This window comes from Mustelus asterias, chromosome 10 (assembly GCF_964213995.1).
Source record: "Mustelus asterias chromosome 10, sMusAst1.hap1.1, whole genome shotgun sequence".
NCBI classification, from domain to species: domain Eukaryota; kingdom Metazoa; phylum Chordata; class Chondrichthyes; order Carcharhiniformes; family Triakidae; genus Mustelus; species Mustelus asterias.
Window position 1 is genome coordinate 59,993,726 of NC_135810.1, and position 15,239 is coordinate 60,008,964.

The following is a 15,239-nucleotide window of genomic DNA, read 5'->3' on the forward strand; positions in this document are numbered from 1 at the left end:
CATTAATCTAAAGGCATTTTTCAGTGTGAGTGCTTAATCTAAAGTGCAGTCAATTTACAAGAAGTTAATAACTTACTGTAATAAATTAACACAAATGAAATAACATTTAAAAGAAAGCTCCAGAAGATAATTACTAACTTCAAAACTAGAAACAGAGCATTGAAATGTAATTTAGCAACAAAAAAAACCTATTAAGACAAAGCCATATTAATTTTCTATTCTTTAGTCATGGGGAAACATAACTATCATAATGTTCCATCATAATTTTCATAATAATTCGATTTTTGAATCTTATTATTCTGAAAGTAAGTTTAAAAATTGTAAAAAAATAAATCATTACAGACTCTAAATTTGTTGCCATTTTTGTATTTTTGTATAGCTCCTTTATAATAAAAACTGTATGTGGCAGTTGATTGAAGAGTGCTAATCAAGCTCTTAAATAAACCACCTTCTATTTTCTTACAACTTTGATGTAGACACAAATACATTTGTGTTGCTCAGTCATACCTGAATGGAAGGATTTGACAAATGATAGACAAGAAATTGCTGCAATGTTATCTTTTTTTGGTCACCATTCATATCATACTATACTTGTGCTGCAAATTGCTGGAACGTTGATCTGATATTGACACAGCAGAGTCAATTTCTCAGCTGTGATTTCATGAATGCATAATGGTTCATCTGTATGAACTGATGATAGAAAAGGATAAAGGAAATGAGCAATAGTCAGTGAATTAGAGTCAAAATAAATAGACAGAATAATTAAGAGATGGAAATAAAGAGTCAATTAAGAAACAGAAAGAATAAAATGAGTCAGAGGGAAAATAAAGTAATTAAATAGAACAAGCTAAAGAATAGGACATTGTAATGCAGTGTGTTTATGAATTGTTGTATTGAGAAGGTAATGAGTAACTACCAGGATAAGTGTGTAAAATCTACAAACATTCTAAATCCATCTATCATTGTCAGGAAGAATTAAACAACCAATGGGTACACATTGCACCAATTTCACAAACAGTTTCCCCGATATGTTGAGAGAAAACTATCCAACGTACATTTGAACAAATGACCTTCTGAGTGCTGAAACAGCTTTGAAAATGATTGCCCTCCAACACCAACAAGAGTGTGGATCACAAAAAAAGCTGCCAAGACATAAAAATATTTCAGAAACTCTCATAACAATTCACGAACTACTTGAATGAGATTCTACAACTTCATTAGTCTTTTTATAGGCCTCCATTGAGTGTCATGTCAGAAACAAAAAAAACTACATCATTAGCATAGACTTTTATGAATTAATTATAATCTCTAATGGCTACAGTGGGAATAGTTCACAATAATGTAAATTCAGAAATGTCATAATCACCATTAAGTTCAATGGGAAGCATCACAGCGAGAAGGAACATTTAATGGCCATGGAAAGGCTAAAGGCAGAGTGGCGCAAACTGTCCAGCAATTTGCAGAGAATCACAACGCATGGTACGTCTCTTTTACTCCAAGAATGTTTGGATATTTTGGGAATTAATAATAGTGTTAACTTGCAATTCTGATGACACAACATCCCAGCAATTTCTGGTGAAATGTTTGTAATGGATGATGCAGTGTAATGCAATCTGTTCCTGGTTTACTCCAGGTTGTAATTGAAATGCAGGACTGTTCACAAGTTTCTAAACAATGTTACCTCCAGTGTCTGGGAATAGAGGCAAGTGAAAACAAAATATAAACACCAATTTTTCAGCTTCTGTCTACCCGACACAAATTCATATTGTTAGTAAACTTGTGCAAAATGGAAGGGAAGAGACTTTTCCTGAGGATTTTGCCCTACACGTTTTACTCTAGAATAGAGCTAGTTCATTCTATCCTGGACCTCAATATGTGCAAAGTAAATAACACTGTATTGTAGCCGAGGTGATACACATTTAGCATTCATTTTTAGTAAACATATTTCAAGATCTTTTTCAGAGTGCAATGTTCAGACAAACCATAACTTGCTAGAATCAAAATAATCCAACACTTTCAGATACTGCTTTAAAAATCATATTTTAAAAATAAATGACTATTGTCCCTGCAGCTAACCCTCACGCACAACATTAGTGTAATGCTATAATTCCACACACCCTGAATCCATTCCACTCGCAGACTATACAACCTGAAGGGATCAGTCAGGTGTAAACTGTAGATTACTTTTATTTCCAGGATTTACTTTAGCAAAAATATGCAGCCTCGAAGCGCAATCACTGGAACCAACTGGCCAGATTGGAGATGCTCTTGTGGTCAGACGCCCTAGCATTTTTGACAGCCTCGCACACTTTGCAGTAGGGCTCCTCCCAAAACTTTGCCAGGTGCACATTGTATCGTCTTCTCCAATCGAAATATTTCCGATAGCTCCTTGCGTTTTTGTCTAAAAGCATCAAGTGGCGGGCCAGCTTTTTGGGAGTCGAGAAGTCGTCTACATGGATAAAGGAATCGGCCGGTATGTACTGCTCATAGTTGGCCCTGCTGGGACCCAGGACTATGGGCACAGTGCTGGACATGAGGGCATTTCTCCAAAGTTTTTCAGTTATGTAGTCCATGTGCTGTGAATTTTCGAAAGCCAGATAAAACTTATACGGCGATATGGTCAGGACAATACTGTCATTCTGCAGCGGCTGATGATATCTCCCATACAAGTCGATGTCCACATACCTATTGAGTCGGTGGTAATATTGAACCCGTGCATGGTCCTCATTCCAGTTGCTGATGACCCAAGCCACCAGCTTAGATTTGCTGGGTAGTGCCACTTTCCCCTCTGTTCTTTTTTTGGGGTACAGGTATCCATAAGGAATGAAGATGTCAGAGCCCCGTTTGTAGGACATGGTCCAGTTAAAAACCCCATTAAGCACTTCCAGACCCGAAGAGTGAGTGGGAGACTCGAAATTCATCCAGACCCATCTCTGGGAAGCGGGTCTGGGTCCCGCAGGAAGCTGGCTCACGTTCCCCCCCAGGTCTCGGTGATGTATAATCACAGCCTGGGAAATGGGGTAGAGTCGCCGATCTGTAGTCAATCGGCAGCCCTGGATGTTGTAGGAACTATCACAGTCTTGGATCTTGCTTTTCTTGCCGAAGGGATACCACCAAATGAGCACCGTCACTAGCGGAGCCTTTCCCCTGACTCCGACTCTCCTCTGTAAAGGATGCGGGGAGTTGACCTGAGGAAGTTCTTGCACTGACCTGTAAAGGGTTAGCAGGATTCCCACGAAAATAGCGAAAGAAAGCCGTCGGCACAGACGCCTATGCATAATTTATGCACATAATCTCAATCCCCCCCAGCCACTCTTGAGAACAAAATAAACGGCGAGCGCCTGAGAGGTTCAACAGTCAGCATGTTAAAATCAGATTAACCCCAGAGGCGCGTTGTACCAAAAATAAATAAATTTAGACTTCAGTAAACCCCGCTCAATGGATCCGCAGGAAACTCGCCAGCAATATTGCCACCCATTTCACCAGCACATTCACTTTGCGCTTTCCCCAGCAAGATACTGACGTGGCATAAAGTGGAGAAGCCAGGGAGAGGCTGGTCGCGACTAACAAAGAGTTTATTTCATCGCTTTATCCAGGGGCGGCTGCGAGAATACTCGCCGGATGGTTCCCGTCTTTCCAGCTCCGCACAATTCCGGGTCCATCGGCTATCGGCATGGTCTTTGGATCATTGCTCCTGCCAATGCTCTGCTGGGATTGTCAGTCTCTGTTTACTGTGGCGTTAATATACACTGAGAAATGTCTGATACTGTTCCCAGGAACTCTGATAATGCAGGAGGGCGCTACACCAAATTAAACACCTTCCTATTGCACAACTCAGGAAACGTACCAAGTTCACCATTTTCAGAAAATGTGCAGCAAACTTTTAAATGTCTGTTTTTGTTTAGTGGCACGGATATAATTGTCAATTTGATTTAGCAAACTATCATGTGACACTACTTCTCAATTATGTACTTTTTGCCGATTTTTCGGAGTGTCCCCTTTATTCCAACTACCAGATAAATTTAATCCGATTGGGGGAGGGCGCACTCCAAATAAACGGAACACCGCAATTATTCAAGCTTCCATCGCTCCCCAGTCAGAGAATCGCTACAGTGTAGAAGGAAGCCATTCGGGTCATGAGACTGCACTGCCTCTCCAACAGAGCATCCCACCCAGGCCCACCTCATCCCCATAACCCCACACATTTACCATGGCTAATCCCCCTAATCTACACATTTTAGGACACTAAGGGGCAATTTAGCATTGCCAATCAACCTAATCTACACACCTATGGACTGTGGGAGGCAATCGGAGCATACGGAGGAAGCCCACATAGACAAGGGGAGAATAAGACTATAAAACATAGGAGCAGAATTAGGCCACTTGGCCCATCAAGCTGATATTTTTCTCATCCCCATTCTCCTGCCTTTTCCCCATAACCCTTGAACCCCTTATTAATCAAGAACCTATCTATCTCTGTCTTAAAGACACTCAATAACCAGGCCTCCACAGCCTTCTGTGGCAAAGAGTTCCACAGATTCACCACTCTCTGGCTGAAGAAATTCCTCCTCATCTCTGTTTTAAAAATCGTCTCTTTAGCCTGAGGTTGCGCCCTCTGGTTCTAGTTTTTCCTACTAGTGGAAACATCCCCTCCATGTCCATTCTATCCAGGCCTCGCAGTATCCTGTTTCAATAGGATCCCCCCTCATCCTTCTAAACTCCAACGAATGTGCAAACTCCACACAGTCACCCAAGACTGGAATCAAACCTGATGGTGTGAGGCAGCAATGCTAACCGCTGTGCCACTGTGTTGCCCCAATGAACCAGACTGAGGTCCCACACCAGAATTGAACTCCTGATCACACTGAGACTACTGACACTATGACAAGCCACTGATACGTCCCTATCACTCGCATTTTGCCCATCCTGCCCAATGTGATCTGTCTCTAACCCTAGCTATGACTGTAACACTACATTCCGCACTCTCTCATTTCCTTCTCTATGAACGGTATGCTTTGTCTGTATAGCGCGCAAGAAACAATACTTTTCACTGTATGCTAATACATGTGACAATAATAAATCAAATCAAATGTTAGCAGCTGTTTTGGGGTGCTATGAAAGTCCTTGAAAATCTGGAAGGACGCTGCAGAGCACGTGAACACTAAGGAGCAATTTAGCATGGTCAATCCACCTAACCTGCACACCTTTGGACTGTGGGAGGATGTCATTCATAAGATGTCATTCAGCCAACACCACATTGCTGAGGCCTACACAGTGACTGGTGGCTGGAAATATACAGAGTAGGCCGATCATGAGGTGAATCAGTATGCAATGTTGATTTTATGGAGCAGTGTCATTTTGAAGTGCAAATATCCAGCGAGGGTGGCACAGTGGCAAGTGGTTAGCACTGGTGCCTCACTGTGCCAGGGACCCGAGTTCAATTCCTGGCTTGAGTCATTGTCTGCGTGGAGTCTGCACAATTCGTGTCTGCGTGGATTTCCTCTGGGTGCTCCAGTTTCCTTCTACATTCCGAAAGACGTGTTGGTTATATGCATTGGCTATGCGAAATTCTCCCTCAGTTGTACCCAAACAGGCGCCAGAGTGTGGCGACTCGGGGATTTTCACAGCAACCTCATTGCAGTGTTAATGTAAGCCTACTTGTGACACTAATAAATAAAAAAAAAGCTAATACCCACTTTTAACCTGGTACTGCTGGACACATGTTCAGCAGCAGCAAAGATCAGTGAACAGTGCTATTTAAATGAATCATCAATGACTTACAACTTAGCTATTGCTTAAATTCTACAATTTGGTGCTTACTTTAGTTGTTCAAGGTTGCAAAAGTCTATAGAGAGTGGTGTGGCATTTATTGAAGGACATTTTATATTAACTTAAAGGCTTCTGCACAAACCAGTTGCTTTCAGACATGAGTTCACCCTTGGAATACAAGATGACTTGAAGAATGAGCTGAGGCCACACAAAGTGGGGCAAACTGCTGGAAGAAGAAAGAGGTGAAGGCCTCTCAGTAGGAGACCACAATCATCAGGAAGTTCAAGGAGCAGTTCTCCTGCCTTAACTCAGCCAGGAACAATGTTCAAGAAGTCTACACTTTAGTATGGATGTGCTTACTAAGAACTGCCATCTACTGCAACTGCAGAGTCAAGCAAGGATTGCATTGCCAGTGGCTGTGCGAGTAACTATGGTGATGAATTTCTATACACCTTGCTTCTTCTAGGCTGGAGTTGAAGATATTTGCAGTTTGCCATCCACCGTTCTGTAAGGGAGATCACAGAATCTTTCAAGCATGTGGCTTCACTTGTATTACAAACCACCCCATGGTGCAGAGTGCCACTTAGAGCATTTCTTGTGGATGCCATATGTTACTCTGCCACATGCACTAGAATCAAAATGGATTCCACTCCATCAATGCCTAGCTGATGCATGACCATAGGCAATGAATCATGCTGGACATTGTCTTGTATTCTGGCAGCAGTCATGGTGCTTTCATTCTATGGTAGTCCCGTATGCCAGCTGCATCTGGACCACCATATAAAGGGTGGCCACTGAATGACAAGGCTTATCTGCTAACAACATAGCTGATAACTGCAGTGCGCAATCCATGCACATGTGCACAGCATACATTCAAAGAAAGCCATGCTGACATACAAAATGCAACTGAGCAGATCATTGGCAGGGTGAAACAAGGCTTCAGCTACCTGATCTGCAGTACTTGGCAAGGTAGGTATCAAGATTCACCATGGTCTGCATCTGTCATGATGAGGATCACCCCTTGCCACAAACTATAAGGCGAGCAATTGAAAAGCAGGAGCAAGGGGAGGGGGAGTAGGAAAAGGAGGAAGAAGAGGAACAGTCAATGCCAACTTGACAGACCCTTTCTGTTTGGGCTGTCCATTCAAAAATAAGCAGGAAGCACAAAGTTGGCATACTGCCTGCTTTGCAATCAGCAGACCCAGCTTAATCACACATAGCGATCCACACACCTGTTTTCAAGGGCTATCAAATGTAGCCAGTACCATTTCAGGATTTTAATATGGTTTAGGAGAATTTGATATATATTCATTAATTATATAGTGGCTATTCTGATTAGGATGATCTTTTCTACTTCATACAAGTACAGCTACTGTTGTAAATAAGAACTGGAACTTCAAAGTAATCCAATAGTGGATCTTGCGTGTGGAGACATTTTAAACTTTCTTACTATTGAATCAAGATTTTTGAAAGGGCAATGAATCTGTGTAGTAAAAGGTTGATTGAATTATTGACTATATTCATATTTTCTTTTCATTTTCTCCCCTTCCCATCCCCGACATTGCTGTCTCTGAGTTTTTGCTGCTTTGTTAAACTGAATAACTTTTTACCTGACACAAATCACCCAGGTACATTTATAAAAAAAGGAGACTCCTCACCAGCTGTGTAATTGTCAATTGAAGGAAAAGGGGAAAAATTAGCATTGACTATATATTCTGCATTATAGATTCATCAAAAAGTCTTAAATTCCATTACTTCAGAATGCAGACTCATTTTGTTAGTGTTGCCAGCAAATTTATATATAAAATTAAATATTCTGATTCCGAGTTTATTTAAATCAGTCTGTGGCTATTGGGTTTTGAAACCATATGACTGTGTATCCATGCTGAATACACAGCGGCAAGGTGGCACAGTGGTTAGCACTGCTGCCCCACAGCTCCAGGAACCTGGGTTCGATTCCCATCTTGGGTCACTGACTGTGTGGAGTTTGCACATTCTCCCCACGTCTGCGTGGGTTTCCTCTGGGTGCTCAGGTTTTCTCCCACAGTCCAAAGATATGCAGGTTAGGTGCATTGGCCATGCTAAATTGCCCCTTCGTGTCCTGGGATGTATAGGTTAGAGGGATTAGTGGGGTACATATGTGGGATTATGGGGATAGGGCCTTGGTGGGATTGTTATCGGTGTAGACTCAATGGGCCAAATGGCCTCCTTCTGCACTGCAGGGATTCTATGATTGCATTAGATTATAACATGCCACTGACCAAGGAAGGTGCATTTACAATACAGCCAAACAGGTTGAGCTAATTTGTCCAACATATGCCGATGTCAGGCAGTGGGAGTGGGAGTGAATCTGGGTCAACCATGTGATGGAAAGAAAATTGGAACCCCTGCCATCACTATTCATAGCTCTGGATGTATGTAAAAATGAATGTTGCCACAGCAACTCAAATGCCTTGGGGGGGCTGGTTGGTTCAGTTGGCTAGATGGTTGGTGTGGATCAGATTGATGCCAACATCACGGTGGTAATTCTGTAAAGTGTAGTAAATTTAGATAAACTTATTTAACTTCATGAGAAGGGCCACTGCATTTCTCAGTAGTAAAACACACCATGACCAAGGCAAAACCAATTATTTTTGATCAGGTTCTACCTGTTCTACATAATACTGTATACAATGCCCAGTAACAAGTTGAATACACAATGTTGAAGAATAATGTGATGTTTGCTGCTACTCAGAGAGCCCCAATGGCACTGCAAGTTAGAGGGATTTGCTGGAACATAGAACTTACAGTGTGTCTGAAATGGCGGCACTGTGGACCCGGCACTGATGGTCCTCCTTGAACCTGTCAATGTGTAAGCTTGGATTGTTTGCCTGATACTTGCATGCATTTATGCTGATTTATTTAGGGCTGCTCCACCCAACCCTGCAGCTTGCCTCTCTCCTGCTCTTCTCACCCCTCCTACCTATACTCCCTGTGCCTCAATCTTTCCAGGGTTGGAGAATAGGGTGGTGGGTGGGGAGATAGTTGTGAGAAAGACTGTGAGATGCTGGGAGAGGTCAAGGGCGGGAGGGTGGAGGGGTTGCTGGTGGTACCAGGGGTTGGGGGGGAGCAGATCTGGGGTGGGTTGGGGTGGGGAGATGTTCTGGTAGCAGGGAAGGTGTGAGAGGGATGGGCAAAGGGATAGGATTAGAAGTTGATAAAGGAAAGCACTTGTAAACATCTGAAAGTGATGGTGAGTGCCTGTAAGTACCTAAGACCATAAGACCATAAGACATAGGAGCGGAAGTAAGGCCATTCGGCCCATCGAGTCCACTCCACCATTCAATCATGGTTGATTTCAACTCCATTTACCCGCTCTCTCCCCATAGCCCTTAATTCCTCGAGAAATCAAGAATTTATCAATTTCTGTCTTGAAGACGCTCAACGTCTCGGCCTCCACAGCCCTCTGTGGCAATGAATTCCACAGACCCACCACTCTCTGGCTGAAGAAATTTCTCCTCATCTCTGTTCTAAAGTGACTCCCTTTTATTCTAAGGCTGTGCCCCCGCGTCCTAGTCTCCCCTGTTAATGGAAACAACTTCCCTACGTCCATCCTATCTAAGCCGTTCATTATCTTGTAAGTTTCTATCAGATCTCCCCTCAACCTCCTAAACTCCAATGAATATAATCCCACGATCCTCAGACGTTCATCGTATGTCAGGCCTACCATTCCTGGGATCATCCGTGTGAATCTCCGCTGGACCCGCTCCAGTGCCAGTATGTCCTACCTGAAACACTTTAAAGCAAACTTAACAAAGCAATTGCAAGTACTTAAAAGAGTTGAAATAGTTAATTATTGTTTGCAAACTTAAAAATAATACTGGAACATTGGTACATTGCTGGACCTTGAGAGGCATGCATTTCTCCATAGATGTCAAAGGGGATTTGCCACATCTGTGCTTTGCCACCAGGCCTCATGAATTCCTCTGCTGATTGTTCTGTTCTGTAGCCAAGGAGAGGAAGTCTGGCTGCAGTCAATGTCAAGGGTAAAAGGATATGCTTAACCACACTCAGTGTGACTCAATCAATCTGGCCAACTCCTGAGGTTGGTTGGTGTGTAGCTACCTTACAACCTTCATATTCAGTTTCAAACAGTAGATCAGTCTTTGTTATCCATGTTGCTTATTGCCCGTGCTGAATACTTGGCTTTAGCTATCAAGCATTGAACTTTTAATATCCAAAGTACAAGACAGTATTTTTATGTCTATTATTGCTATACAAGGTACGATTAATTTTAACATGTCCTATGGTAACACAATAATTGAACTACAATGGCCAAATTCCATCTAACAGATAAGGAAGTTATTCATTTACCTGATGGGATGGAACATTAAGGAAAGGAAAAGCATGTTCTTTTGCTCTGATAACTACTATACAGTACATTTTAAATTTGCAGATTCTTGCACTCTTGTTAACTGGTCATTAACTACAGTGAAAAGAAAATCACCTTTTTCTTCTTAAAAGAGGTATATAGGTGCATTCCTGTCTCTAAGCTGCAATAATCAAGTTCTATAATAAATTTCAGAATTTTTCAAATACATACACATTTTAGAGTGAGGGCGGCACGATGGCACAGTGGTTAGCTCTGCTGCCTCACAGCGCCAGGGACCCAGTTTCAATTCCCGACTTAGGTCACAGTCTGTGTGGATTTTGCACATTCTCCCCGTGTCTGCGTAGGTTTCCTCCCACAGTCCAAAGATGTACGGGTTAGGTGGATTGGCTATGCTAAATTGCCCCTTAGTGTCAGAAGGACGAGCTAGGGTAAATACATGGGGTGATGGGAATCGGGTCGGGGTGGGATTGTGGTCAGTGCAGACCCGATGGGCCAAATGGCCTCCTTCTTCACTGTAGGATTCTATGATAATTGAATCTTAAATAAGTTATTAAAGTATTCAGCTTCAAAGTATTAGAAAAATGAAATATTAAGTTCCATAATTCAAATGAAGACAGGATAGAAGTAAAGCTTAGAAGTCAATCCTGTCTTCTTTATTCAATTTACGTTTTACCCTGTTTATTTAGCTTTCCTTTGATTTTGATGATCATTTCATTTGAAGAGTACTATCAGTTAAGTTAAAAGAAAGTACATTTACCATGGGCACATAAAAGTGGTATATGTGGCTAAAACATAACTAAGAATTTCAATATGACCGGTCCTGCCCCTCTGATGTAACTTTTTTTCATAGAATTTCATAGAATCCCTACAGTACAGAAAGAGACCATTCGGCCCATCAAGTCTGCACCGACCACAATCCCACCCAGGCCCTACCCCCATATTCCTTCATATTTACCCACTAATCCCTCCAACCTACGCATCTCAGGACACTAAGGGCAATTTTAGCATGGCCAATCAACCTAACCCGCACATCTTTGGACTGTGGGAGGAAACTGGAGCACCCGGAGGAAACCCACGCAGACACGAGGAGAATGTGCAAACTCCACACAGACAGTGACCCAAGCTGGGAATTGAACCCAGGTTCCAGGCAAATTTAAGACAAATGTCAAAAACAACACCAAGAACCTGACCAAAAGATTTGACTCAATAAATCACAGGGCTCTGTGATTCCAATGGTCTGGATGTGCAAGAAACATCATCACATTTCTGCTATTGGTTCATGGTGCTATAACTGCAACTGTCCTGAGTGGGAGATCTGAAAAAGACACCTTCAAAATCCAGACTGGTGTCAAGCAAGGCTATGTTATAGCCCCACACTATTTATAATCTACCTGACAGTGGCTATTCACCTCAAAGATCAACCTCTGTCTGGTGTCAGGGTTAAAATGTGGAGATGCCGGCGTTGGACTGGAGTAAACGCAGTAAGAGTTTTAACAACACCAGGTTAAAGTCCAACAGGTTTATTTGGTAGCAAATGCCATTAGCTTTCAGAGCGCGGCTCCTTCCCACTTGGAACCGGCAGTTTGCGGTGTCGATGGTAGTCATGATGTGGAGATGCCGGCGTTGGAAGGAGCAGCGCTCCGAAAGCTAATGGCATTTGCTACCAAATAAACCTGTTGGACTTTAACCTGGTGTTGTTAAAACTCTTACTGTGTCAGGGTTAAATACAGTCTGGATGGAAACTCATTAACCTCCTTCACCTCCATGTCAAGGCTAAACTGACCACCATTGATATTTGTCATTTTTTTAATGATTTGGATGAGGATTTAGGAGGCATGATTAGTAAGGTTGCAGATGACACCAAGATTGGTGGCACAGTGGACAGTGAGAAAGATTATCTAGGATTGCAATAGGATCTTGATCAATTGGGCCAGTGGGCTGATGAATGGCAGGTGGAGTTTAATTTAAATAAATGTGAGGTGATGCATTTTGGTAGATCAAACCAGGGCAGGACTTACTCAGTTAATGGTAAGGCATGGGGGAGAGTTATAGAACAAGGGATCGAGGGGAATAAGTCACAGGTGGACAGGGTGGTGAAGAAGGCATTTAGCATGCTTGGTTTCATTGGTCAGAACATTGAATACAGGAATTGGGATGTCTTGTTGAAGTTGTACATGACATTGGTAAGTCCACACTTGAATATTGTGCATAGTTCTGGTCACTCTATTATAGAAAGGATATTATTAAACTAGAAAGAGTGCAGAAAAGATTTACTAGAAGGCTAGCAGGACTTGATGGTTTGAGTTATAAGGAGAGGCTGGATAGACTGGGACTTTTTTCCCTGGAACACAGGAGGCTAAGGGGTGATTTTTTAGAAGTCTATAGAATAAGAGGGGCATAGATGAGGTAGAGAGTCAACATCTTTTCCCAAAGGTAGGGGAGTCTAAAATTAGAGGGCATAGGTTTAAGGTGACTTCTGGATCCAGCTCCAGACTTATTCTTTCTCCTGTTTTCTGACTCTTACCTCATGTACATTCTAGGTGCTAGAGCTTTCAGCCATCTACACTCTGCTGCCTTGCACTCTCTCTAAGAAACTTTCTGACTCCATCGCCTCCTTTGAATACCTTATTAAAACTGATCAAAGGTTTAAGAGAAACAAGCATTCAGCTCTTTTAAATGGTCCATCATGGCTCAATATATATTTTCCTCTCACTATTAATTATTTAAAATGCTTTGGTGCACTTAAGTGCTTAGGTTTTTTAGTAAATTGTTATCGATTAAAACAGAACCTCAGTTAGGAATAATATACCTGAGTCATCAACACCAGGTTAAAGTCCAACAGGTTTATTTGGCAGCATGAGCTTTCAGATCGCTGCTCCTTCATCAGGTGAGTGCAGGATTTGTTTCACAAACAGGGCTGGGACTTTTTTCCCTGGAACTTATATAGGGCATATATAGACACAAACTCAATTACAAGATAATGGTTGGAATCTGAGTCTTAGCAGGTAATCAAGTCTTTACAGGTGCAGACAATGCGAGTGGAGAGAGGGTTAAGCACAGGTTAAAGATCAGAGGCTGAATGCCCTTGACTGCTGAAGTGTTCCCCGACAGGAAGGGAACACTCCTCCTGGTGATTGTCGAGCGGTCTCCATTCATCCGTTGTGTTCACAAACAGGGCACATATAGACACAAACTCAATTTACAAGATAATGGTTGGAATGCGAGTCTTTACAGGTAATCAAGTCTTAAAGGTACAGACAATGTGAGTGGAGAGAGGGTTAAGCACAGGGTTAAAGAGATGTGTATTGTCTCCAGCCAGGACAGTTAGTGAGATTTTGCAAGCTCAGGCAACTCGTGGGGTTTACAGATAGTGTGACATGAACCCAAGATTCCGGTTGAGGCCGTCCTCATGTGTGCGAAACTTGGCTATCAGTCTCTGCTCAGCGATTCTGCATTGTCGTGTGTCTTGAAGGCCACTTTGAAAACGCTTTCCTGAAGATCAGAGGCTGAATGCCCTTGACTGCTGAAGTGTCCCCCGTCAGGAAGGGTTACGTCGAGGGCATCGTGAAACCCACCGTACAAAATACCCCCAGCTTCTGTCGTGACACTACAGACTTCTTACAGAAACTCAGCACACATGGAGCAGTTGAACCAGAAACACTCCTAATCACAATGGATGTCTCGGCACTCTATACCAGCATCCCCCACAACGACGGCATTGCTGCAACTGCTTCAACTCAATGCCGACAACTGTCAATCTCCAGACGCAATTCTATAACTCATCCGCTTCATCCTGGGCCACAATGTCTTCACCTTCAACAACCAGTTCTTCATCCAGACACATGGAACAGTCATGGGGACCAAATTCACACCTCAATATGCCAACATCTTTATGCACAGGTTCGAACAAGACTTCTTCACCGCACAGGACCTTCAACTGACGCGATACACGAGATACATTGATGACACGGCACGGTAGCACAGTGGTTAGCACTGCTGCTTCACAGCTCCAGGGACCTGCATTCGATTCCCGGCTTGGGCCACTGTCTGTGTGGAGTTTGCACATTCTCCTCGTGTCTGCGTGGGTTTCCTCCGGGTGCTCCGGTTTCCTCCCACAGTCCAAAGATGTGCAGGTTAGGTTGATTGGCCATGCTAAAATTGCCCTTAGTGTCCTGAGATACGTAGGTTAGAGGGATTAGTGGGTAAATGTGTAGGGATATGGGGGTAGGGCCTGGGTGGGCCGAATGGCCTCTTTCTGTACTGTAGGGATTCTATGATTCTATTCTATGATTCTATGACATTTTCTTCCTTTGGACTCATGGCGAACAATCACTGAAACAACTATATGATGACATCAACAAGTTCCATCCCACCATCAGACTCACCATGGACTACCCTCCAGAATCGGTTGCATTCTTGGACACAAGCATCTCCATCAAGGACGGTCACCTCAGCACTTCATTGTACCACAAGCCCACGGATAACTTCACGATGCTCCACTTCTCCAGCTTCCACCCTAAACACGTTAAAGAAGCCATCCCTATGGACAAGCCCTCCGGATGCACAAGATCTGCTCAGATGAGGAGGATCGCAACAGATACCTACAGACGCTGGAAAACACCCTTGTAAGAACAGGATATGGCGCTCGACTCATCGATCGACAGTTCCGACGCACCACATTGAAAAACCGCACCAACCTCCTCAGAAGAAAAACACGGGATACAGCAGACAGAGTACCCTTCGTCGTCCAGTACTTCCCCAGAGCGGAGAAGCTACGACATCTTCTCTGGAGCCTTCAACATGTCATCAATGAAGACGAACATCTCGCCAAGGCCATCCCCACACCCCCACTACTTGCCTTCAAACAACCGCGCAACCTCAAACAGACTATTGTATGCAGCAAACTACTCAGCCTTCAGGAGAACAGTGACCATGACACTACACAACCCTGCCACAGCAACCTCTACAAGACGTGCTAGATCATCGACATGGATGCCATTATCTCACGTGAGAACACCATCCACCAGGTACACAGTACATACTCTTGCAAGTCAGCCAATGTTGTCTACCGGATACGCTGCAGGAAAGGATGTCCCAA

General features: G+C 43.1%; 1 protein-coding gene across 1 annotated transcript; it reads right to left on the bottom strand.

Moving 5' to 3' along the window:
• Window positions 1–970: 970 nt before the first annotated feature.
• LOC144499447 (alpha-(1,3)-fucosyltransferase 4-like) lies at window positions 971–3,278 on the bottom strand. Its single transcript, XM_078221433.1, has one exon. It carries the CDS (start codon window positions 3,276–3,278, stop codon window positions 2,235–2,237), a length of 1,044 nt encoding a protein of 347 aa, XP_078077559.1. The 3' UTR covers window positions 971–2,234.
• Between the last annotated feature and the right edge of the window lie 11,961 nt (window positions 3,279–15,239).

What these genes read in the sequence shown, in the direction of transcription:
- LOC144499447 (XM_078221433.1), bottom strand. Translation starts at nt 3,278, where the DNA reads ATGCATAGGCGTCTGTGCCGACGGCTTTCTTTCGCTATTTTCGTGGGA.